Genomic DNA, 25,618 nt, shown 5'->3' on the forward strand with positions numbered 1-25,618 from the left:
CCTTTTTATTGACAATTTCCAGAAGTTATGGACATTTAAGTTCTCAGCAACGATTTACACTAGTAACATCTCATATTAAGGACACAAAGGCAGAAAATTAAAGCACAAAGATGTCAAAAAGGAGGTTAACAGAATACATCACAGGAGGAATTAATATTGAAAACATCGAAGACCCCACATACTGTAACAACACACAGAGCTTCACCCTCCCCTATGAGCCTGTGAGCCTGAAGTGACGAAATCTAGCCACTGCCTGAACGCGGGGGTGCAGAGAGGTGTGTTTCCAAGGTCAGACAACGAGGAACGCTTTAGTGAGTCGCCTCACTGTTCCAGCGTTTCTGCCCTGCCCATCTCTGAAATGATGGTAAGCTAACACAGGCACAGCACACGCTAGAGACCAGGTCCCACAAACTTCCTTTACTACAGAATCTTCAAACACCTTTACATTTAATCCATGAGAAAAGCAATTCAATCGCTTGAGTTTTAAGTTTAAAAAAATTTAAAGTATTTTCAAAAACTTAAGGTCTCTCTCCAAAAGTAGAAAATGCTATATACTCTGAAAAATCTGAAGCACTCACGTTCCTCTGAGATGAACAAGGACACAGAAGCAGCTCCCAGCAACAAAAACGTCCCCTAGAGCTGCACACAGGGACCCGGGAAGGGGCAGCATCAGCATCCCCCCCGTCGGGGCTGGGACCGTGACCTCAGGCAGACCGACGCCCGCCTCCCCGGGTGGCCAGTCCAGATTTCCTGGCACGTAGTGACCTGTCACTCTTCAGCCAGGTCCTGTTTGGGGGAGTCCAGCTCACTCAGTAGATCTCTGCCGGCGGCCCCAGCTTTCGAAGCAAAAAGGACTGCTCCCTGTTTAAAGCGCAGGTTCTTCAGACTCCGGGCGTAGTCCGCATAGACGGCAGAGATGAGTTTCTGTGAACCGCGGTTAAGGACCAGAAGGGCGACCGGGGCCTGGCTGCACGCCCCCGGGTTCCCACAAGGGCCAGCTCCGCAGGGCCATTCCTGGCCTGGGGGAGGCCATGTGTCCAGCTGTGATGTCAGGACACTAAGCACCCGCTGAGCTCAGAGCCTCCCCTTCTCCTAGAAGACCAACTAACACCCCCCTGGGCCCTCCCACGACCCGACCAAACTGAAGGCCGGAAGAAGCAAGACAACAGCAGGGGAACGCGCAGACCCGGTGCCAGTTCAGTCTGAGGCGCTGGCATCTGGGGGCCACACAGCTGCAGGGAGAGCTGTACCCACAAAGCCTGACCACGGCAGGGCCCCAGGGGCCCGGGCCTTGGGTTTCTATGTGGCCCTGTGCTGCTGTGTTCTGATACTCCCAGCGGCCCCTTCGCACTGGAGCCAACGTGACCAGTGCCAAGATACAGGGTCCTGCATACGCTTAAGTTTAGTTACATTTTCCGCGATAAAAATGTATAGAAAACCAAGTATCTGGCACGTAGAAATGAGACCACCATGTAATAAGTCAAGAGAAAGCGCAGTGAGAACAGGCGGGGTCCACAACGGAAGGAACTGGGAGGTGTATTCTCAAGCCCGCCCTTTTCAGAGAGAAAACGGGACTCAGCTGCCACCTAGAAGAACCAAAGAAAATGTTCCCGGTCACAGAACGAGCCCGGTGACTTGCCTACATGACACATCTCTTGGAAGTGCTGTGTCTTGTCCCACATTAGATTTTCACTGTGGGTAACAGTGAGGTCTTTTTTATTTCTTCCTGTATTTTCCAGACAAATATGTAAATTTTTATTCCACGGAGTGCATTGTTTTGAAATAGTGCTCTATCAGAGCAGCAGGCTCCGACGCCTTTCCTAAATGATCTCTGTTATCTTCTTTTACCGCTCAAACAAGACATTACGCAACCTGAGACCCCTCCTGCCTCTGCGTCCATCTAAGAGCAGAAGCAGCGATGCAAACGCCTTCCCTCCGGTCTCTCCTCCCACCTCCCCTCTCTCTCGGCTGGAGACTCGGAACAGGATCTTTCTCGATGAAATACAGTTCCTGCCCCCACAGTGCGACCACGAGGAACTCTAACCCCCACCCCACCCCCGGGATGAACACCCCGGCAAAGGATATCTGTGTCCTCGCTGACCTCCATCGCTCCGTACTGGAGACAGGCGTCCACGAACAGGGCCGCGCGGTCGAAGTACCGCATGCTGCGCGGCGGAACAGAGTAAGCGTCAGGCGGGGTGACCAGGGGCATTCGGCAGCAGAGGCACCCAAGAGTGCGTTTCTATGTAAAGACTAACACACACTTTCCCTGGAAACCCGGGTGCTCCCTGAGTTACACCAGCACCTTCCTGGGCCCCGGCTTAGGGAAGAAAGGAGGGGAGCACACCCAGGCCCCTACTGCAAGCTCTCCTTTATTAATACTTAAGAATGTGGAGCAGCTGAAATACACATCTTCAGAGACACGACAAGCATGCGTGTACCCACTGCCCACATTTAATAAGTCATCTTGGCCATACTTACCTCCATCTACCTCTCTTCCTTTTAAATAAATCAAATGCCCCATGATAAGTTAGCGGCGTTACTCTCCAAGATTTGCAGGGAAGACACTGCCACTCGCCACACTCTGTCACCCTTCCTACTGCTCTCTGGCCTGCAGGAGAATCACTGGACTCAAAGCTGAGCTGTCCCCAATTCTCTAAAGACTTCTCTCGTATCTTTTTAAATAGGTGCCTGTCAGGTCTGACCTGTCTGTAGGCAGGAGTGTATCACGGCTCCCAGAGCAAACCCAGAAACAAATACGGACAGTGCCCCTCCTTTTGGCTTTTCCCAGTCCACCTAGAACGCACGCTCGTCCCTTCACCGCGGGCGCTGAGGACGAGCAGGGAGCGTGACGCGGCTCACCACCGCCCCGGCTCCCGGCCCCGGCGCCCTCGCGTACCTGTGAAGCGTCTCGGCCACGCTGGGAAAGCAGCCCAGGGAGAGGAGCACCAGGAGGGCCTTCGACTTCTGGTTGACTTGGGGGGAGCAGAGGTGGTCAGCCCACCGCTTTAAGACATCGGCGCACTCTTCAGAACTTAAACGGACCTGAGGGAGAGGCCCGAGTTACACACAAGGGCGTCTGCGCCACACACACAGAAGCGTTCATCAGCGTGGGACCCGGTCCTGGGAGGCACTGGCGAGGCTCGGCCTCGCGGGCACGCGGCCCTGATGCCGCTGCTGACCGTGACTAGGAGCGGCAAGGGCCAGGCCCGCGGGACGTGGGGGCCTGGCAGCACCCCTGGGCTGTGGTCTGGGCTCACCCCCCAGCAGGGAGAGGAGGCAGCCGCTTCCACGCGACCGCTACCGAAGGGCACTGCATCTTTCAAGCAGAGCAATGTAATTTCTGCTCGTAAAGAACAGGAGGATGAGCGTTATAAAAAAATATCTGCAGAACAGCTCTGCAGCCCAAAAATGCTTCTAAGTCTTGAGTGAAAAGTTCAAGATTGAAATTTCCATCCCGAACGCTCGGGGCACCAACTGGCATCACCTACTTTCGCAAGCCACGCCGCACGGTTCCACTCGCCGTACGTCTGCAGGTAGCGGCAGGCGTCCGCAGCTTTGTCTATCAGGCAGAGCAGCTGAACCCCCTCTGCAAGACAGGACAGGGGCCCCGCCCGTGACCCTGCAGCGCTCGCTCAGACAAGTCCCTGACGGCAAAACCGCCGTCTGCCTCCGCCTCATCTCGTGCGTTTACCTGCCGGAGACACTCCCGACTTTCATTCTGAAATGAAGTATTAGGTAGAGTTCTACAGTGGTGCCCTTCAGGTAACCCAGTGGGAAGCACAACGCAGTCCGGGAAACACACGGGCAAAGCATGTCTCACTCACAGGTTTTCATCCTCTCAGCTGGCCCAGGCTTGTCCAAGTTATGCCTGTTTGTTGGCATTTATAAATAGTGCCCCCTTTCACTCTCAAAAAAGCGCTCTGGTTTAGAGGGTTAATTACACAGTTCTCTTCTACAGGCGGGCAATAATCCCCCTTCCCCCGGCACACACAGAAAGGGAAGACGTGTCCCTAACAAGTTGACCCTTTGCTGGGAACGGGCCTGACTTTCCAGAGGGCCGATGAAGACACCACAAAGCAGGCCTTACCTGCCAGCTTGCCGTTGGCGATCATGTTAGTTGCCACCAGCTTGATGGTGCTCTGGGAGGGGCCCGACGAGGTGACAGTTGTGACCAAACAGGCTTTCAGCGAGTCACAGTAATAATGCTGGTTATCTGCACTGGTTTCCAGCAGCAGCTGCACCGCTCTGTCTGTCTGGGAAGAACACCATTCTTCTCGTTACTCTCCTCCAACCCAACCTTGTAAGTTCCTCACTCGGAACTAAAACTTACAGTTCAAGCAGACTCCCATTTTCAAAAACTGCTCATGAATGTTTTGTTGACATGCACAAAATCTGAAGGAAAGCATGTCCCTGCGCCTCGGGACAAACCTCCGGGCACCGTCTGTCACACAAGTGCCCCAGGAACGGTGCCCCCCAGCTTTGCGCCAGGCGATTCAGAGACACGGGAGCAGAACAAAAGCTCGGCCTCACCCGCCGCCACGGAGGCCCGAACTGTAGGCTGGGTAACCAGACCGCATGCTTCTGCTTTCTTAGAGGGTCTGCTGGCTTTATTTTAAGAGAAAGCCTAAATTTATACTGATACTTTCGGAGAAACATTATGTTGGGTGTGTGCGAGCGTGGGGAGGGGTGGTGAGGCTCTGAAATACTAGTCCACCAGCAACTCCATGAGACATGAGAAGTTACAGAAACTGACGTACTTGACCCAAGAGAAGCAGCTGGTCTGTACATTTCCGCGTGTGATCATAAGTTGTCCGTTTCACTTCCTGCAGATTAACCCTTTCCAGCTGAAATTTCTAGAGCAGAAAAAAAAGAAAATTGAGCCTGGATCATAAAACTTTTGAATTATTTAAATTTTTCTATACTTAATATTTTAGTAAACATTAGTTTGACTTTTAAGATTATTAACCAACTTTACAGTAATGCAACAGTAATGCAAGAATTTGAAAATAAAAAACATTCACGTGTGTTACCATTTGCACACAGGTTTGCCCCTTTACAGAAGCTGGCCCTTGAGTAGAGCTACATGGAAACCCCTACATATAGTGAACATATACTGAACATATGAGGGCAGACCTCCCAGCAAGAAAGATGGAATTATCTTCCGGAGGGTGGACCCCTGGTAGTGCAGGCTTTCCGTGCCAGGTGAGTGCTCCAAGAACCCGTCCGGATCAGTGGACCAGCTGGTGGTGGTGTGAGAGGCTGCGTTCAGCTTCAGTGAATGTTCCTGAAGACTCAACGCATTTGCCCATTTCATGACGGGTGACTGACAAGCACACCAGCCAACAACGCACTGAGTGTGCAGCAGATTTTGAGCAAAAGCAGCATGACCCTGACCCCCAGCCTCCCTCTTCACCTGATCTTGAGCAGTGGAAAAAAACGTCTTGATAGGTGTATTACATCAAATGGAGAGTACTTTGAAGGGAACTGAAGTTTAAACATGTAAGAATACACAATTTTTAATAAATAAATGCCAGGTATTTTGGGGTCTCCCCCTCATACTATAGATTAAAAAAAGTTTTGAAGCTATCTTTTTATATATAAAACAGTAAATCCAAACCAAGTGAAAGAAATAGTTATAGAAAATGATGAATTAAAATAAACCTAAGTTAAAAAGTTTTAGGCAAAGATAATAAATAAAAAGTTTTAATAATAAAATTTCAATGTGTGTTAAAAAACTCAGCAAACGTTTATGAACTTTTCAAGTCCTGGGCCAGCCTTTTCCATGCGAACGTGCGAAGAGCCTCGTTCCCACCCGCGGCCCCTGCCGCAGCCCCAAAGGCCCCGCGGAGGGTGCACTTACACGCGCGCAGCCAGGCCGACCCCGCGGCCGCAGTACCTGGAAGTAGGCGTTCTCACAGAGGATGTCGTAGCACATGTCCAGCGGGTTGCCGGCCCTGTCCCGCGGGGCGGTCCCCTTCGCCGGGGCCAGGCTGTGCAGATAGTGCGCGGCCACCGTCCAGAAGTGCAGCTCCGACTCGTCGCCGTACAGCCTGAGACGGCGACACCGAGGCCGTCACTGTGCCCGCCACACACACACACGCGCTCCTCGGGGGGGCCGGGGGCGGGGCGCAGCGCTGTCACGTGACACACACACACACACACACACACACACACACACACGCAGCGCTGTCACGTCACACACACACACGCAGCGCTGTCACGTCACACACACACACACACACACACACACCCGACACACACACACACACACACCCCCAGCGCGGCCGCTACAGCTCAGACCACACAGGCGCCCGACCGCACAGGCCCCGTGGCCCCAGCCCCCTTCCCTTCCCTTCCGCCGAGAGCGACACCCCGGGGCAGCAGCCGGGCCGGAGCCCACCGCACCTGCGCTCGGAACCCCCGCGCCCCGCCCGGGAAGCCGCTCTCCGGGGACAACGGGCTCTATGAGCCGCGGGGACCACCCGCCGTCTGTTGTCCGGGGAGTGCGCGCACGGCTTCTTTAGAAGCGGCAACGCTCCTGCACCGTGAGAGTCGAGCTTACGGATTCTGTCTAACTTGTCGGAATATTTAAGAGCACGCTCTTTACAGCTGGCATTTTGAAACATACATTACAAAAAGCCGTCTATAGGCGGAAATCTTTTCAATAGGGAAGGCCTAGATCGCACATTGTCATTTTTTTCTATTTGTGACTACTTTCGAAATTAATTGTCATATTAAAGGATGAACTAAAGTATTTTTCTAAAATCTAAAAGTTTGGTCTTAACCAAAAATCCACAATAAGAGAAATGAGCTAACCTGAAATTCTCTGTCTCTTACACAAAATACGTCAAAACTGTTACCTGGAAACCAGCAGGCACCTCTGCAAGAGAGTGAATTCCGGGTCGAGCAGGAGTTTCTTTATGTCACTGCAGACAGGAATCCAGACAAGGCAGGAAAGAAGGATTTAGTTAAACAATGAAGCAAGGAGATAAACCCACATGCTCTGGAAGTGGGAAAGTCCACTCAAGGCCATGTTCAGGACTTAAAAAGAAGTTACTCTGCCTGTCCCTGACATTCCAGAAGCTTCTGGAGCGCAGTGGGGGTGGGGGTGGGAGAAGGGGTGCCCGCCAGCTGCCCCAGGGCTGCGAGCCTCTGACGGGGGTCCACGTCCTCGCCACACTTCACCCCACATTTTGAAAATACAAACAGTTGCTAAGTATAGGGACGAGAATGTCACTGTTGACAAAATGATTTTGCTGATCATCAGGAACAGGATATACCTCAGAGACGCTGCACTCAGAATTCACTTTTGAAATGACCCCGGAAATGAAATGTTTAAGGAAGAAAGGCTACTGTTTTTATAAACTGATACTTCTAAAATAGCCAAATAGAGAATATTCATAAATTAGGGGGAGGGGGAAAGAGAGATATTCTTTAAATCTATTCTTTTCCATTTAAACACAAACATTAACCTTTGAAGAGAGAAAATAAGTCATTCTTTTACATCTGACAACAATAAAGCGTTACATTACGGCTAACTTACTAGTATTACAATTACATGGAACATATTCTAGATTGCAAAAGTATGTTACATGTTACCAAGAACTCCTTTGCGATACTCTCCCTAACATATACGTACTTCTAAGTGCCCTTGGCTTAGGGGGCATGCTGATTTCTCCGCCAGAACTGCGCACAGCCCTGCACGGGGCTCCCGTTTCAGAGGCAGGAGCTGGCGCACAAGAATCGCCTGTGTGTGTCCTCACGGGAGCCTCGCAGGGGATTTGTGGAGAGGCAGGCCGAGCTCATAGGACACTCACGCCCCAGCGTTCCTCCCGCCCAGACGGGAGACAAGAGCATCTGACACTCAGGAACTGGCCGGAGAGAGATGCTCCGTCAGTGGGACTATGAAATAACCACTTCTCCGACACACGGGCTCTTCAGGGACACAAGCCTCCGTGACAGAAAGCGGTAGGTCCGTGGGCCACTAATGTTTACAAAGCACAGCTTATTTTAATGTTAAATAGCCTAAATGACTATATTTTCCTTTCTCATGTTCTCATCTAATAAAACACAATTGGAGTGCTTACTTTGACAATGAATTCAACTGCTCTTGAAGGAGATTCTTTATTTCTTCGTTTTCTGGATAATCACTGCACAGAAAAGACAGTGAATGAGCTCACGATCTCTCCACTTACAGTCGCCTACTTTTTCACCAGAAAAAGAGTTGTGCTAATTATAACCGCTCCGTAGTCCTTGGTCAATAACCTGGCGGTAGGCCGAAACAGCGACAGTCTACTCAAGAGCCCACAAACCATCTGAAATGTCTGCTCCTACCTTATTTAGTCAAAACAGAAAGTAAGTAAAGAAAGCCTCTGACTTTGAAGAAACCAGAAAATGTATCAGTGGGCTCCAAAAGCTATCAGGTTGAGATTCACATCAGTAAAGAATTTGGCCATGACTAGAGGGATTTGCTCCTCCTGCTCTGCCAAATGGACACTGATTTATCTAAGCACACTTCCCGGGGCACAGACATGTCTGTGCGCTGTTTTTTATTCTCCTAACATATGCCCGCCTGTGCCCTCCCCATGGCGTACGTTCAGTAGCACTTGTGGGTTTCTGTGACTATATTTTTGCAACGAGGCAGGCACCGAGAGTCACAAAACATAAAATACAGTACTCTCTCTATATATCATGGTTCACTTACCATGGCCTCACTGTATCGCAACATTTAAAAAATATTATATTTAATTATCGCGAATTTTTCGCTCTATTGCGGGACTTTGCGGTACTGTATATGTATGTTGTTACAGTTATGTAGGTTTAAGGGTGTAGAATATGTTTAAGAACATAGTAGTGTTTATAAAAGTGTGGGAAAGGATAATAAGGGAGTGGGAAGGTTAATAAGGGACCGGGAACGGTTTATAAGTGTGTGGGAAGGGTTTATAAAGCCTTAAATATATATAAATACTAAAATAAATGTAAGGTTCCTACTGTGCGGATTTTCACCTATCACGGGGGGGGGGGGGTCTAGAATGTAATACCCGCAATAAGTAAGGGAATACTGTACCTCTGAAGTAGGCCCATTCTTGGTGCTTTTAAAAAGATCGAAGCCCGGCCCCAATTTCCTGGCCCCAGATTCCTCTCGGCCCCCACTGGCCCTCTGCACACTCACTGCCACATGCAGACTGCAAGCAGCCCATGTGGCCGGCCAGGCATGGTGTGTGCCCTCCCAGCTCCCCAGGCTCACACCTCCACGAGGCCCCAGAGTCCGGAAACGAGGGGCAGAGGGGCGATTCTCTCAGTGTGCTGTGTCTGCAGTCTCTGCCATAGCATGGTTTTAAGGCTCCAAGCTCTTTATATCCTTGAGCACAGGTCACTGCTGATTTTCATGGGGGTCCTTCACCCCCAAGGGAATTAAAAAGGGAAAACAGAAATGGAAAAACTTACACATGAGAGATATCCAACGTATATTGCCCATTCCACGGCTGGTGTAGTAAGAACGCTTTCAAGGCGAGGGAGGCCCTTGGAACAAGGAGGTAGGGGCACCACACAGGTTCTAGACAAAAATAAAAATTTATCTCCTGTGAAGCTTCAGCTACAGACGGTTTACAGAGAAGTCACAAAGAACTAAGTATAAACCTGGTGGCAAGTGAGCGTCCAGCCAATGTAATCACCACTAACACACTTAAGCGGGGAGAGATTCTCTTCAGTCAAACAACTAATATATTTCTCTCCCCCTTTTAAAGACCTAGGTGTGCTGCATGGTAAATAATAACAATCCTACTTAAATAAAAGATCTGATGCAACTATTCAACAGATATCAATAAGCTCACCATTTTAAAATGCACCGCATTAACAACCATATTTACCAGCATCACCGTATACCATTCAATGTCATTCACTAACATGGCCCATCAACCCTGAGCTTCTCGCTAGAGGCGTCAGGCCAAGTCTGGTCAAGCGTAGTCTTGGGTCTCACTTACAAAGGCCACCTTTGAACAAAAGCACTACCTTCTAGAACCAACCGTCCCCACCCTCCACCCCCCACTGACACAGCAGTTGGCTCACTCAGGACACAACAAACAAGGTCTGCCTGCTTTCCTACAAGTTCGGGTGCGAAGAAACGGACGACGCAAAGGCTCCTGCACCCAGACGACGGGGCTCCGACTCCCCACGACCCCGCTCCGCCAGACTCAATCTCAGACACAGTTCTTGGCCTCCCTGCTCCTCCCGCATCCTGCAGCGCCCTCTTCCCCGGTCCCCGCGGGCAGATTCATTTACATGAAATCACACACACGGACAACGGCAGCGCCTTACGGAAGCAGCCGCGCACACGCGGTGCAGTGCCGTCCTGCGTGGCTCCTGGGCACTGGAAATACGGCCGGTGCCATGAAAGGAACGGATTCTTACCTTATTTGATTTTAATTAATTTAAATTTAAAAACTAATGCTTGGATGATTTTTTAAAAAATATTTGGAAGAACGTGACTACTTTCTCAGTTGTAAATTTTACAAAATCTAAATACAACTCAAGTACTGTGCTGATAACCTGTCCTCTGAATTGAGACATGCTCTAAAGGAAAGTACATGCTGGATTTTGAAGACTAAGTACTAAAAAATGTAAAATATCTCCTTAGTAATCTTTAATAATGATTTTATGTCAAAATGATAAGATTTTGAATAAACTGGCTTAAATAAAATTTTCATTAAAATCAGCTTCATCTGTTTCTTTTTACCTTTTTCGTGCGGTACTAGAAAACTTACTTACACACGTGGCCCCCTCCATTTCAAGGAGTTAAGTATGAACTAAATCACAGAGAAAGTGTCATGCTTTACGTGGGCTTCTGCACTTCAAAGTTGGAAAGAGGTCAAGAATATTTCTAATATTACTTTCTTTCACCGCCAAGAGTTTTAATATTGATTCAATACAATTCCTTAAATGCGGTCCATCTTCACCAGTGCTCTGTCACCCTCAAGTGCCCTGAAAGCTGTGTTCCCTTCAAAAGCCTGAGGTCTGGCCGAGGCTCCTGGCCGCACTGGCTTGTCCCGTCTCTAGTCTCCTCGGCCCTTTGCTTCTCATCTTATGCGATGGTCTCATTCTTAAAGGGCCAGTTGTCTTAGGAAGTGGCCTACATTCTGATCCGTGTGTTCTGAGCATCAGACTCAGGCTGAGCACCTTGGTAAGAACGCCGCGCAGGGGTGGGGGCGCCTCCCACTGCACCCCACCAGAAGGAGCGTGCTAGCCGGCCCCCTCCCAGGGACACGGATCTGATCGCTGAGTTAAGGGGGGATTCGCCAGCGCCCCCTCTCGTCAGGGAACCTTTTCCTCCTCCGAATTAGTCAGCAGCATGTGGGGCAGGTGCTGCGAGACTGAGTTTCCTTTTCCAAAACCCTTCTCCCCGGGGATTTGACACCCACTTAAGGATCCTCGCTCGAATCGGTTATGGCAAACAGGCGATTTTCCAATTCTGTCACTCTGTCTGCATCTATCAGCTGGCATTCGGCTACACACGAGCTTTCCCTTCGTGCCCACGTCCCCTTCTCTCTCTGAATGTTGTATGAAACGAAGACTCTTTTCTTCATACCGTTGTCAATGCCCCCGTCCTGCACTGAGGCCCACACGCTGCGCGGATCCGACAGTGGGGGCCTCCAATCTGCGAGCCGCACAGAGAGTAGAGCGTGTTTCCTCACCCACGAAAAACTTCTGAATTCCTGTTACTCTGAGAGTGAGAAATGGTTTCTTAGCGCAGTTTTAATTCATATTTTTATTATGAATGAAGTTGAGCCTCTTTTCATATGGTTCAGGGCCATTGGCATCTCTCTGGCTCCTCCCTGTGGACAGTCTGTTAATGACTTGCAGATACTTTCACCAGGTTATCACTTGTATTTTGCTTTGCTTAGAGGTTTTTTGTTGTTGTTGTTTTTGCTATGAAAGTGTTTTTTTAAATTTTTCCATTTAGTCAAATTTACCTTTTCTTTTATACCCAGCTATAAAGAAAGGAATGTACCCGGTAAGAATGAGGCTCACCCACCTACCTAACGAACCACTAAACCCAGCACTGGAAGGGGTGAAGATGGTTAGTTAACTTAATGCTCTTCCTATTCACCCCTAACTGACGGCAATCTTACAATTCTCCAACGTCCCAGTCAGCCCCTCCGGCTGTCAGGCAGGAGCAGCTGCTGGCGCCACATCACAAAATGTCTGCAGACAGTAAATATCAGGGGTCAAAAAATTAACAACACAAATTACACAGGGAACGGTTCAAGGAGCGTCCCCATCCTACAAGGACACTGCGTGGAGTTTCTCATCAATGCACAGATGGAAAGACACCGGAGGATCTTCTTAGAAAGCAGTACCATGTCGTGTTTACGAAATGTGAGTAAGACATTTATGAAGTCCGAATAAACTGAAGGAAAGGTCTTGTTTTTAAAAACAAACATGTTACTTCTCCAAAGCAAACTACTGTTGACAGCATCCACGCGTGCAAACAAACCGAAAGGACACTGTTACCTCCCACGCTCAAGCAAGTTTAAATCTCCCTTCCCCGGGGTAGGGACGAGCCCCTGACAGCTGGAGAGACTGCCCTGCGCGCGCCCTTGATTCTGGAGATCACAGTCAGAACGCGGGCCGTGGGTCCCGCCGCTCCCTCTCCCAGACACGGGGTGCCTCATCTGCGCGGCAGCTCCCTGACAGGTCGGCCGGAAACACGCACAGGCTGGTGGCCGCCCACATGACAGCCGTGCGGGGAATCAGAGACTGAGCGGCCACGAGAGAAGCAGCAGAAAGCGTACCCCACCATTGGGAGGGCGCAGACGTCAGGGTGAGCGGGCAGCCTCGGGGGGAGGGGACCCTGCTTTGATCACTTTGTTCCCTGGGACTCAGCGAGGGGGGGGAAGGAGGGGGACAAGGGACACAACTGACACTCGGGGCAGGACGACTGCTCATCACCCACACGCGTCACACACTGCACGTCACGTAGCATCCCCGGACCTCCCCACACTCACACGTGGTGGCATTTCCAGATGCCCCAGGTGAAAGCTACTAGACGTGACTTGGGACGCTGTGGCAGATGAAGGGGAGAGGTCTGCACATAAACCTGACTTCAGAAAGCTCCTTCCTACACGCGCTCCCCTGGGAACCATGTGCCCAGCGGGGGCCCCACAGCTGGGGGGGAGCTTACGCGGAGAAGTCTGACACGGTGTCGGCATGGTTTAAAGTGCAGGGAAACACATCATACTGGAGAGTCACTGGGCGAGTCCCCGCTCTTGGAGTCCTTTCAGGTGCTGCTAAAAAGACTATGAAGACTTTTTTATGCCTTGTTATGTCCCTGATAATAAGGCAGCAGGCAAGAAGGATTCCCCAACGTAGTAACAGGGATTTCATCTTCTCCATTTGTCTGACCCTCCCTTTACTTGGGTGGGGGTGTCAGACAAATGTAAAGACAGAGGGCGTGGAGGGACAGGGCCATCCAAGCGACGCTTAAAAGGCAGCTTTGAGTCATCAATCATCTACCACACTCTCTACCTGTTATCAAAGAGAACTGCAGAAATATATTAAACATGATATAGCGATGCCTATGACCTAAAATGACTTTATTTTTATCCCTGACATCGGTAACTCCAAATTATATTCTAATTCCCCCAAATAGAAATATATTATATCAAATATGTTTTTCCAAGACCAAATAGGCACATTCCTGGAGGTAAATACACAGACATCTTTTCCCTAACTCCATATTTACACCATCACCAGTTTTTATTCTTCAACATTTATCAAGGATTGTTCTGAGTTTTAAGTTCAATTTGTATATTGTACGCACAATTTTATTGACCTTTCCCACTGCTACTTAAATTTTTTTTCTCTTTCTGGCTAAGACTGTGCCAATGGAGGTTAAATTAAAAAAATTTTTTTCTTTTTAATATTAGAGAAACTAAAAGAAAACTGCAACCTGAAACCTGGCCGCAGCTTAGATGATCACGCATGGGGTTAAGTACAGGCTGACGACGGGCTCTGATTTGGCAGCCAGTTAATTTAAGAACAAGCTGCCTTGGCTTTGGAGATTTTCAGATTCAAACTTTAAAATGAAAGGTCAAAGACTCTTATTCTCGCACTTCTTTACCTAGAACTAGTAACCAGGTTAGAAGACAAATCATCCTTGAAGTTCCCTCCACTCCCTTCGTAACTTCAGGTTAAAACTAACGGCCAAGCCCCCCTTCCCTGCGGGGCGGCCCTGGTATCTCTGCAGAGCCGGCGGCCCGTGTCTGTCTAAGGGCACACGGGGACGGATGCTCATCTCCTGGCTCCACCAGGTGGCATCATGGTTACATGGTAGGAAGTGCGGGGACCCAAATGCAGGGGCGGGGGTGGGGCAGGGGCAGACATGAAAGCACACGAGATGTAAGTCAGCCCCGCCAACAGGAAGCAGCAATTTGGTAGCGCCTCGGGCAGGACCATGACACTAAGGAGCAGGTTTTCAAAAACGGTCCTGTCTCTGAAGGTGCCAAAGATGGGCTCCACAAAGGTACAGGCAAGTCCCAGAGCTGAACTCCTACGCTGCAACTCGGGCCATGACTACCCAAGTCCCTTCTGAATTCCCGAGAGCACGCAGCCTGGCGTGGCCACCGAGGGAGTGCCTAGAGAATACGTCACGTGGGGTGTCTCCTGCTTCTCTCCAGTTAGGGCCAGAACGCCTCTCTCCGGAAGGGTCCTGCAAGGGCGGACCCTGAATTTCATCAGACAAGCGCCGCCTTTCAACCAAGTGATGGCTGAATTCAATCTTCTCCTTCTTAAAGTCACATATGAGATTATTTTTACTAAAACATTTTTCATTTGGGGGAAAAACAAACAATGATCTTAAAACAACCATACAATAAAGGGTAAGACAGAGCAATCACCTAATTTTGTTTTGACTGGCCGTTTAACAAGCCGTAAGAGAGGCATCAGAATTCTTAATACTGAGACCGCTTTCCAAAGTGACTTTTCAGTGGCAGAAGGTCGCAAACAAGGTCAGGCTCATTACTGAAAGCCAGCAGCACCTTGTCCCTGGAGTCCTATCTCCTGATGAGTTCTCAATTCTGAGCAAGCCCTCTCTATGAATGTAGACTTCTTTGCTCTTTTGAAAAAGCACTCAGAAAAGGCTCAGAGAAAGGGCACTTGCCGAACAGGAGTTGGGGAACAACTGCCGTCTGCAATGACAGGAGCCCCGCATCTCGGCAGTGAGAACGCCCAAGCTTTACCTTCTCACTTTCGGCTCTGAGAGAGCAAAGACTGAGGGGACAGAAGGCGCCCTCCCCCCAGAAGAGAGCACCTTGCATTCGAGGTCCCTACCAGTTAACTCCTGCTCGTCCATTCTAAAGCACGTAGACTTCATCGACATCTCGAGGATGCGGATACACCCATCGTCTGACGCCAAGATCACCTTGTCGGACGTGCACCAGTCCACGTCCAGTATCCGAAAGGTCACATTTCTCCCGCTTCTTAAACTGCTCACCATCTGAACCTTCAAGAGTGAATACGGTTGTCACTTTCAGAAAGAAAAGGAAGATGTTTATCGTTCTGGATTATAGTCAGAGAGACGGTGCCCATGGCAAAGGCCCGACGTAAGTTCAAAACGAACAGTCTTCAGTAAGCTATCTTCCACATGCAGACTGCATTTAATAACATTTAAGAAACGTGTTGAGCTGCGCCCCTTGGAACAGAAATAGTATAATCTGCAGAAGGAGAAAGCTGTTTTAAGTTTGACAAAGGCATCGCACAGCGTCACGTGCAGAGCAGAAGGGAGCGGCGTCCCCCGCAGCGCGCACACCAGCACCCGGCCTACCTCTTTAGTATCCCACACTTCAGCTCCGTCATTGTACATTGCTATCAATTTCTGGTTTCCTTTACCGGGGGCAAAACGAATCTTCCTCACCCAGCTGCGGTGTGTAGGTATCCCTCTGAGGACAGACAAAAACCAGAACACCAGCAGGAAGCAGAGTGAGCTCTCGCCACCAGAAACGTGTCCCACGTCTCCTCCTGTTTCACCAGACACGGCCTGGTGAGGGGAGAACCACGTTGCTCCCTGGGACTGGGGCCACGTCTGACAGAGGGTCTGCCCTTTAACAACAGCTGGAATAGCGCCCCAGCACTCCTGTGTGGGGCACCCGCAGATATGAATGACCCAGAGCTCCGAGCAAGGCGCAGGTCCTTCGCCCAAGTTCAGTGACAGAGACCCACATCGAGAGGTTACTTTTTTAAAAACCAAGTAATAAGACTGCTTTCTTAACTCATACCTGGATACTCTGCCTTTCAAATCCCAAAAATTTAGATTTCCATCCATATCTCCAAGGACTAACATATCACCTTTCCAAGCGATGCAGGTAATACTCCCCATACTTGCCTAGAAAAGAGCAACAAATACACATAAATCTCATGACAAACTGTCATAACAGAGCAATATTTTTACTTAATAACTGTGATAAAATGATAAAGATATTTTAGCAGAACCTAACTGTAAAGATTTTTGCTTTATTATGAGTGCGACCAGCACTAACAGACTTTGGACATGAAACAGCTACCCAGCCTATCAATTTCAACTCAGAAGAAACAGGAGATTTCAGCTTGATAGACATTAAGTTACTGAACCAGATTTACAGAGAACGGATGTCTTCTGAACAAGAAATACCTTAAAGAAAATTAAAAGATATTAAAAGAGAGAGAGAGGAGGAAAGAACACCCTTTCCAGAGAACTCCTGTCTCCCACTTCTCTCTCACTGCAAAGGGATAAATCAATCTATTCCAGGGGAAACTCAAAGCTGTTTCGTAACAGTCGTGCGGCACTTTTTCTGCTGATGACGAGGATCCAGAGCTGCAGTGACACCTTCTGCAACAGTGAAGGTGAGGAGCTACTGCACCCGCGCCTAAGACACCGGCACCATCGGAATCCACAGAAAGCTGTGCACAGCCACGTGTGGGAGCACAGAGGTAAGGCTGGGAAGAAGGGAGCCGCGGCCGTCCCAGGTGCGCGGAGGCTGCGTGACAGGGTTAGCGGCCTGGGCTCGGGTCCGAACTTTGTCAGTTAATTTGTTGTGTGATTTGGGGAGTATCTACTCAGTCTTCCTGTGTCTTGGATTTCACCATCAATAAAGCGGGGTAAGCTCACGAAACCTGAGGGGTTCCCATTAGTATTAATAACAGTATACAGGTAAAGGCCTCAAAACGATGCCTCCCACACAGGAAAGAGTCAATACACGTTCGCTAGTAAATAGTATTATTGCTCAATTACTTCTCTACTTATTTAAGAAATCCTGGTTTTGCATTTATAGAATGATACAAAAATTCAAATATTAAGTTCTCACGGCAGCCACAGGAGGTAGGAAAGCCCCAGGGGTTGCCAGATGGACTATTAACACCCTGGCACACACACCCAATACTGCATAAACCCTAGTGGCAGTCAAAACACAGAAGATGAAAACTGAGCATTTTAATGAATTCAATAATAAAAAGAATGCCAGAGTGTTAAATAAACAGAACTCTGCATAATACGAAGCAACGCTCCAAGGTCTTCTGTTCTGGCGACCATGTTAACAGAGTGTTTAATTAAGAACTTGCCTTTAAATGTGTGAGTCTTGAAAACTTCCACATTTTATAATCTTATTTTCAAATTAAAAAAGAAAAATCATAATATTAAAGTTTAAATTAACCCAGAAATGGGTGCGATCGGCTTAGAACGTGAGCGGTGTATCAGTACAGCTGTCTCCTTAAACGCTCCCGATGCGCCTACCTAAGAGCCGGTGTCCGGACACGAGCCCCGGGCAGGTGCCAAGGTGCCTGCAGAGGGTGAGCCGCAACCGTGCCTTGTGGCTCCAAATAACCACACGTCAGTGGAAGACTAGAACTCAACAGAACATCAGTAGCTGACACTGATATGTTCCTCACGTGTAAAACATGACGTTCGAAATATCAGAACTAAGGCTGGCGGCAAAGCAGAAACAGCCAGTCCCGCCCACTGCTCCGGCTTTCTGAATAAAGGCGGTCAACCATAGACTCTCCACGGGAACATCATTTCAGACAGGCCACGCCTTCCTCTTCTTCTCACCAGTTTTATGTACTTTATAGTCAGGAGGAAGTGTCAACTCAAAACAAGTGTTCAATACTTTACATTTGAGAGGAGGGTAACATAAATAATGAGTTAAAAATAAGCAAACCAGAACCACTGCCTAAATTCTACATTATAATCCCTAGAAAATATTTTAATAACAGAACATAAAAATAGTGATCCAAAACCAGTTTCTTGTATTATACAGAAGATGTTCCATTTCCTTTTCTCTAAAAACAATCTGCCATAAAATATGTACTAATTCCTCTGGAGGCTACATCCTTGTTCCTTATTAGGCCGGTCACTCTGAGGAGGTGGCGTCTGGCTGGGGAATAACGGGAGCGGGCAGGCAGAACAGACTCGCAGATCCTGACTCCAGAGCTCCACAGACAGAGAGAGAGAACCTTAAAAGCTGTACGGCACAATTATCGTCCTGCAAGAAGCCCTTCTAAAAAGGAAAACCCATGTCAATGTCCAAATATTATAAACTTTTGGGGAGGTGAGGGTGGGGGACCTGGCATCTCACCAGCTACTAGATTGTGCCTCCGTTCTGATCTCCAATGAGGAGTGACGAGAAAGGGGACCGCGCTGTTTGGGAGCGGCTCTGGTGGGGCTCCGGCGGGCCTGCCTGGGTTCCAGAGGAGCAGCTTCATGCATGAGAGCGCAAAGCAGTTTCCCAGGGGACAGCTGTAATACGTTACCCCCTATGTCTGCTCCCTTTAACGGCACTTTTCCTTTCTACACGCTGACAGTTAGGTTCCTTTTCCAAGGGCAACTGTTGTAGCGAGTATCAGTCTTTCCCACTTGCATTATTATTTTCAACCTTTCCAACTAGTGAAGAATTCTGGCGACACTAGAGAGAGTTCGCAGGAGACTACGTCTCAGACGGGGCTTGTTCTGTTTAACAGTAAAAAGCAACCGCAGTTGGAAGAGCACTGTCGCACGCTAGCTTCTGTTTCTAGCGGTGAAGGCTGTGTGGATGCCTTCCGTTCTTCCGTACTTGTTACTAAGGCCTCTCCGAGGCCCCCTGGGCAGGCACCTCCCACACGGAACAGGTGACCTGGGAACCAACAGCCTGCTGGGGAAGTGGCACCGTGTGGCATCCCAAACCAGGCCCCAAAGCGCACGGCAGCTTGCTTCACTCTGCCTCGGCTCACTCGCTCCGGGTGGGGCCAGCTGCCGCGTGGTGAGGACCCTCGGACCGTCCACGGAGGGGCCCCCGTGAGGAGGACTGAGGCCAGCGTCAAAGGGCCATGGCCCTGTGCGTGAGCACCTTAGAAGGGGGCCCTCCCAGCCCAGCCCGCATCCTGACTCAGCCTCAGGAGGCCCCCAGACACCTGTAAACCAAGGGGGCTGGCATTCAGATGAAACATGCCTTTCTCAGACAGCAATTTAAAATCGATACATATATTTTAAGCAATCACCTCATGCCTCCACTCAACCATTACAGCAATATTAGTTACCAAAAACATTTTCTTACTCTGCCCGTGGAAAACGACCTGTGATACACTCCGACACAATTAACCACAAACCTCGGTCAGGATCCCACACGCCAACGGAGGAGAAACCTGGACTCGTAAATACGAGTGAGGCCGTCACACTTACAACCTGATTACCATTACCCAAAACCGATGCTAGCTCTAAGTCCGATCCTTCAGGGCAATGCCTGAAATGGGAGGCGGCGAGACAGCGCGGTCAGACAGACAGACCTGAGCCCGAAACGGCCACGTCACTAAGCAGGGTGGCCTGGGGAAAGGCACGTAGCCCCCCTCAGTTTTGCCATAGAAAAAAATGCAAAAAATTCCTCAGGGATTGTTATGGGGATAAAAACATGGTAAGTATCTAATCAAAGCAGCTATGATGCTGGAACAAGTTTAATCAATGACAACATCTCCTTAAATACCGAGGTTTATTTATATCACATTTTTCTGAAGTACGGCTTCCCTGCAAATGGAAGCAGCACAATCCTTGATAAGAAGCCTTAACGTAAGGTTCAACCGAGGGGCGAACTCACGTCGGGCGGAATCCGAGCGCTGTCCTTCACCGAGGTTCCTTCCACAGTGAAATGATAAACCTGGCCGTCGTGGTCAGTAAACACGAAATGCTCTCGGGCAGAGATGTTCTGACTGAGTTCAGATTTGCTTTCTGCTTCCTGCAACAAGCTTTGGGGTAGAAATGAAATAAAAAGAGTTCACTGCCCTAGAATGACACCCATAAGTAACTCACCCAAAATACACACGCATTCACAGGAGGTCTAAAGCCATTAAAAAAAAAAACAGAACGCTAAAGCTAGTAACAGGAAAACACAAGTCACTCCCCAAACAGTCCCCACGGGGGAACGTTGACCCCACACAGAACTCTCCTCGGCGGAGGAGAGGCCCTCACCGCTCCCCCTCCATTCTCTCGGGCGTTTTTTATTTGTAGAATTGGTGGGGATGGAAAGGACCCATGAATTTAGAATTCTCCACCTATCTTCTCTGGTGTATGTAAGTGACAATATGCTCTCTCTGTACATTCAATGCTATATGCCTTTGAATTTCAGAAGCTCAAGTTCATGGAACAGAATGGTCATTTCACTAATAGCCGTGACTGTGTAAGTCAGTGGCTTTCAACCTTTTTCATTTCATGGCACGCAGAAACTAATTACTAAAATTCTGTAGCACATCAAAAAATATATTACATTTTTTGCCGATGTGCCAAAAAAAAAAAAAAAAAAGATATAATCTTGATTCATTCACACCATATGGCTACTGTTGTGCTGGGTGCTGTCATTTTTGTATTTGACAAGTGAAGGGAACAAGAGGGCAGCGCCCCTGACTAAACGGTCAGGGACCGCATGCGTTAAAGTTCTTGGGGCGCACTGGATAAAGATCGCTGGGTAAGTCACTCCTGCACTAAGCAGGGCGGCAGTGAAATGAATTCCCCAGTAATCTGGGTGTGCACGAAAACACCAAACAAACATGTTCGAGACCAGAGTGCAGCTTGCTTCTAGAGAGGCCTGCGGGTGACAGGGATGTCACCAATGCCGGGGGCAGGGAAGGGCGCGCTGCACCTGATCACGGATGACTCGGCGATGCTCTGCTCTGCGTCTGAGACCACAGTCTGGCGTGCCATGGCCTCTCGGGTGGCCAGCTGCTTCCTTCTCAGGCTCTTCAGGTTGTGTGACGGCGACCACTCCTGGGAAGCACAGACAGACGCGCGGAGAAGTGCTCAGTCCCTTCTGTCAGAGAGTCCTTGCAGCACAGCGGGGCACGCTCGCCGCTGCCCGGCCTCGCTTACCGTTATTACACACGAATTTACATTTGTTCCTGGGGTTTCTCTCTTTACACAAAGGCTGAACGAGGGCATCTTGATTAGAGCTTAAAGTAGAAGAGTGCAGTGGCAAATTCCCAAAACGCCTAGCCTTTTGGCACTTTAATTTTTTATAAAATGAAAATACATTCAACGATGGTCTCTCCTGTTCCCTCCCTCCACTGCCACCCCTTGAGGGGCACGGTGAGACGATCATGTTCTGCAATCACTGCCATTACCACCCACAGGTCCACCTCAAACCTCTCATTTATTTACTGATTCTTTCATATGCCCCCCTAGTCTCATGCATTGACCCTCATACCCCCTCAGATGCATAAACCCTTACCACGTGGTTATTTCACACGATGTATCCGTAACTGACACGGATAGTGCTGTGCTGTCCTCCCTCCTGTTTCTAGCCCTTTTCCCTCCGCTCCGCATATCTAAGCCCCTCCTCTGTTGTCTCTGCAGGCTGTGTGACATCTCTCCCGTGCCCCCGCCATTTCCAGTCTGCTCTCTCAGCAAAGGACGCCCCGGTCCCCTCCACACTCTCCTCTCACATGACACGTAACACTCCAGTCAGTACGTTGACAAAAGTCCCCTTCTGACCAGGAGCTGCAGAGCGCGGGCACTGAGGACACCTGTGTCTGCTGCCTGAGTGCTGCCAGGATGGCTCTGCTGGCCCGCGATCCGGCCAGCGGAGCCCAAGCAGCTCTGCAGCCCAGGTGACACCGCTATCTGACGCTACCTGGCTGGCTTCCCAATTCTTGTTCGTCTCAAAGATAAGCATGGTTACTTTACATCACACATCTCTAAAAACTGATGAGTTGAACGTATCTTCATCTGCTTGTTGGCCTTTTAGGTTTCTCTGGCATTCATTAACTGATCACATACTTGGGCCGTCTTTCCACTGGGTTCCTGCCTTTTCATTATTCAGGTGCAGGAGTTCCCACAATTCCAATCCCCTAGAGGGCTCGGTCGGTCCCCTGTCAGTCTTAGGTACCGGAAGACTTCTCTTTCCAACTTCTCTTGCATATTCAACTTTGACATTGGTGTCCATCATTGAAAAGCACCAATCCGGATGTAATTAAACACATTTTTTTGGTTTTTTTTTTTTTGCCTTTTAGTTTGATTGTCTGAAGTCCTCTCCTGGCCCTACAACACAAATATTCTTCTATATTTGATGATATAATTTTAGAGCTTTACTTGTTTTACATTTAGGTTTTTAATCCTGTGGAGTCCACCTCTGAATGTAGTAAGTAGAGATCCAGTATTGTTCTCCATGAGGCGAGACAGTTTTCCCGATACTGTCTTACACAACAGTGTGTCCCTCGCCCCTGGGATATGGGTGCTCCTTTACTATATATTATATTGAGTACCCAAATACTGATGGATCTGTTAATGAGCTCTTTATGACATTGGTTCATTTCCCGTTCTTGGGCCAATACAACATTGCTTTTATTTCTCTGGTTCTGTTCATTGTACTGCATCAGGTAGAATGGGCCCTGTCTCCCATATTACTCTGCTTTTTTCAAGGCCGAGTTAGCTATCATGACCTTGAGTCTTAAATAAACATTTTAGAACATGTTTATCATGTTCCTCAAAACATCTAAGTAAGATTGGAATTGGAATTGCACTCATGTACTATTAGCTTAACACATCCAAGAATAGTTAGCTCCATCTTTTTAGAGCACCTTCTCTGAACACACATTTTTAACAAGAAAATACATGGTAGAAATGATTTTAATTCAAGGTAAAGAAAAATATTCACCACGTATATACACACCTAAACTGTTTAGTTCTTGAGTTATAACTTACCAAAGCAGTTATCCCAGGGAAGTTTTTGGACATTTCTCTAAGAATGGTACAAGTCCTAACATCCCATAACTCCAGGGGTTTATCTTTGAATACAACCGCCAAATACTGCCTAAAATAAACAGAATTACTAAATAAGCCCCTTTTGCAAAATTTCCACCATACATAGTAAAAAGTTCAGTTAATTAAAATCCTCAGATGACACATTCTAAACAAAGCCAATTTAAAAGAACGTTTGGCCCTCACAATTAATAGTCATCAGAAGGTCAGGCCCTAAAATGACCTTTGAGAGCCCTCTAGCCACACTCAGGCAAGGGACCCAGCTCAGAAGAAAGAATCAGAATGGGCGTGAGTTCCCATCCCACAGCCACACGTATGGTGCCTTCCCGAGGCCGTTTTCTCATCCCCGACATGAGGATGCGACCCCTACCTCAATGGATCATGTGCAGGTTACGGCAAAAGTTAAGTGGAAAATCACGTGAAGTTCCCACCGTGCTGACACTCAGAAAATGGGACAGAGCAGGACAGCCCTGTACTCAGTGTATCAAAGGACCGCGGTTCTCCGCTCAGGACCAAGTCTGCCGCTTGGTAATTACGTGGCCTCAGACAAACCAGACAACCTTCTTGAATTTCATTCTATTTATCATTAAAATGGTGTTAAAACCTGTCTTACCCACCTCACTGGATGCTGTAAGAATTTTAAAAAGGGAGAGCACACATGAAAGAATTATATAAGCCATGATGGATTATTCAAATGTAATGGCACATTTCTGTAAAGGCATCTAAAGGCTTGTGTGTAAATAACCAATAAGACAGAATCTGGTAAATGCTATAAAGATTCATTATAAAAGAGATTTATTTTGAAAATAGGAAAATGGCATTCCAGGCAGAGTTACAAATATGACAAATGGTAAAAGACAGGAAAGGACACAGGGTGTTTTGGGGGAAACACGCCACCTGAAATGCCGAGCCAGAGCAAACAGGGAGAGAGTGAAGGTTAAAACGTGAGTCTGGGTCACTTTGTAAAAGACCTAAAACACCCTAAGGGGCCTCGCTAGGGTATGCAGAAAGTTACTCTGTAGAAAACAGTGGATCTCTGAAGGTTTTAAAGTAGGGGGATAATGTGATCAGTTGTTTTAGATTTATTAATTTAGCAGGTGTGTGTAGACTCAAGACTGGGATAGGAGAGACCAGAGTTCAAAAACTTTAACTGAGCAATTCTCAATTTTTTTATTCTCAGGACTCCTTTACATTTAAAAAAACTACTGTGGACCTCCTGCAAAGAATTTTGTGTATGTGGGTTATAACAACTGATATTTTGTATATTAGAAATTAGGCCTAATATATAAAAACTAATTTTTTCATTTAAAATGAAAAAAGAGCTAGCAAGATGGTTGATTTAAACATAAGCCACATTGATAACTACATTAAATATAAGTAATTTAAGTACTGCAATTAGAAACAGTGTCAGAGCAAACAGAAAAACAAGCCCCAATTATATGCCACCTACAAGAAATTAAATATAAACATACAGGTAAGCTAAAAGTAACTTACTTAACTTTTTATACTTACAAACTTTTCCACAAAGAATATTAACAAAAACAAAGAGGACATTTCACAATGATCAATAGGTCAATTAATCAAAAGGATATAACAAGGCTAAATACTATGTACCTAATAACAGCTTTAAAATATCCAAAGCACTTGAGACTTCAAAGGAGAAATAAATCAAGGAAGTTCAAAATTTCAACATTCGTCTTTCAGTAATAGAAAAGCAGACTGAAGATCAGTAAGAATAACTATAAACCACAGTGAAGCAACATTTACAGAATATTCTAATCAATAACAGCAGAATATACAATCTTTTCAAGTACACATGGAACATTCACTAAGATATACCATATTCTGGGCCATATAAAAATTATGCAAAATTAGGACTGAAATAATATAAAATACGCTCTCTGATGCTAATGAAAACTAGAAAGAGAAAAATGTCTCCTAATATTTTGAAATTAAGCAATGTGTCTATAAAGATCCCATGAAAATTTAAAAGTATTACAAAGTAAATTAAAATTAAAGCTCACCATATCAAAAAAATTGTAGAATACAGGGAAAACAGTGCTACTATAGCATTAAATGCTTATATTAAATCTTACTATAAAAACTGTAAAAAACCTATAATTAACATTACGTTTCATGCTGAAAGACCTGAATCCAATCATCTAAGGTTCTACCGTAAGACATATAAGAATGTCTTAAATTCAAAATAAGCAAAAGGAAAAAAAAAAGAGATAAGCATGGCAGTCAATAAAACAGAAAATAGAAAATCAAAGAAAAAAGAAACCAAAGAGATTTCTTTGAAAAGATGAATAAAACTGATCAACACAATTTATTGGTAACAGGAATAAAAAAGACATCACTCAGAGCACAGAC

At 47.5% G+C, this 25,618-nt stretch overlaps 1 protein-coding gene across 1 annotated transcript in view; it reads right to left on the bottom strand.

Annotated features, from left to right (window-relative positions):
* Nucleotides 1-329: 329 nt before the first annotated feature.
* WDR11 (WD repeat domain 11) overlaps nt 330-25,618 on the bottom strand; it is a 54,394-nt gene continuing 29,105 nt past the window's right edge. The window contains exons 14-29 of the mRNA XM_090278769.1: nt 23,189-23,297; nt 21,132-21,256; nt 20,094-20,241; nt 16,275-16,381; nt 15,824-15,938; nt 15,331-15,502; nt 9,451-9,559; nt 8,091-8,153; nt 6,864-6,929; nt 5,900-6,053; nt 4,761-4,856; nt 4,091-4,256; nt 3,492-3,589; nt 2,900-3,045; nt 2,086-2,165; nt 330-926 (exon numbers count right to left, since the gene is read on the bottom strand). Coding sequence (XP_090134895.1) covers nt 769-926; nt 2,086-2,165; nt 2,900-3,045; nt 3,492-3,589; nt 4,091-4,256; nt 4,761-4,856; nt 5,900-6,053; nt 6,864-6,929; nt 8,091-8,153; nt 9,451-9,559; nt 15,331-15,502; nt 15,824-15,938; nt 16,275-16,381; nt 20,094-20,241; nt 21,132-21,256; nt 23,189-23,297 — 1,912 coding nt within the window. The 3' untranslated portion in view covers nt 330-768. The remainder of the gene's footprint in view (nt 927-2,085; nt 2,166-2,899; nt 3,046-3,491; nt 3,590-4,090; nt 4,257-4,760; nt 4,857-5,899; nt 6,054-6,863; nt 6,930-8,090; nt 8,154-9,450; nt 9,560-15,330; nt 15,503-15,823; nt 15,939-16,274; nt 16,382-20,093; nt 20,242-21,131; nt 21,257-23,188; nt 23,298-25,618) is intronic.

This window comes from Furipterus horrens, unplaced genomic scaffold (assembly GCF_987537825.1).
Source record: "Furipterus horrens unplaced genomic scaffold, mFurHor1.1.pri manual_scaffold_5, whole genome shotgun sequence".
Taxonomy (NCBI): Eukaryota; Metazoa; Chordata; class Mammalia; order Chiroptera; family Furipteridae; genus Furipterus; species Furipterus horrens.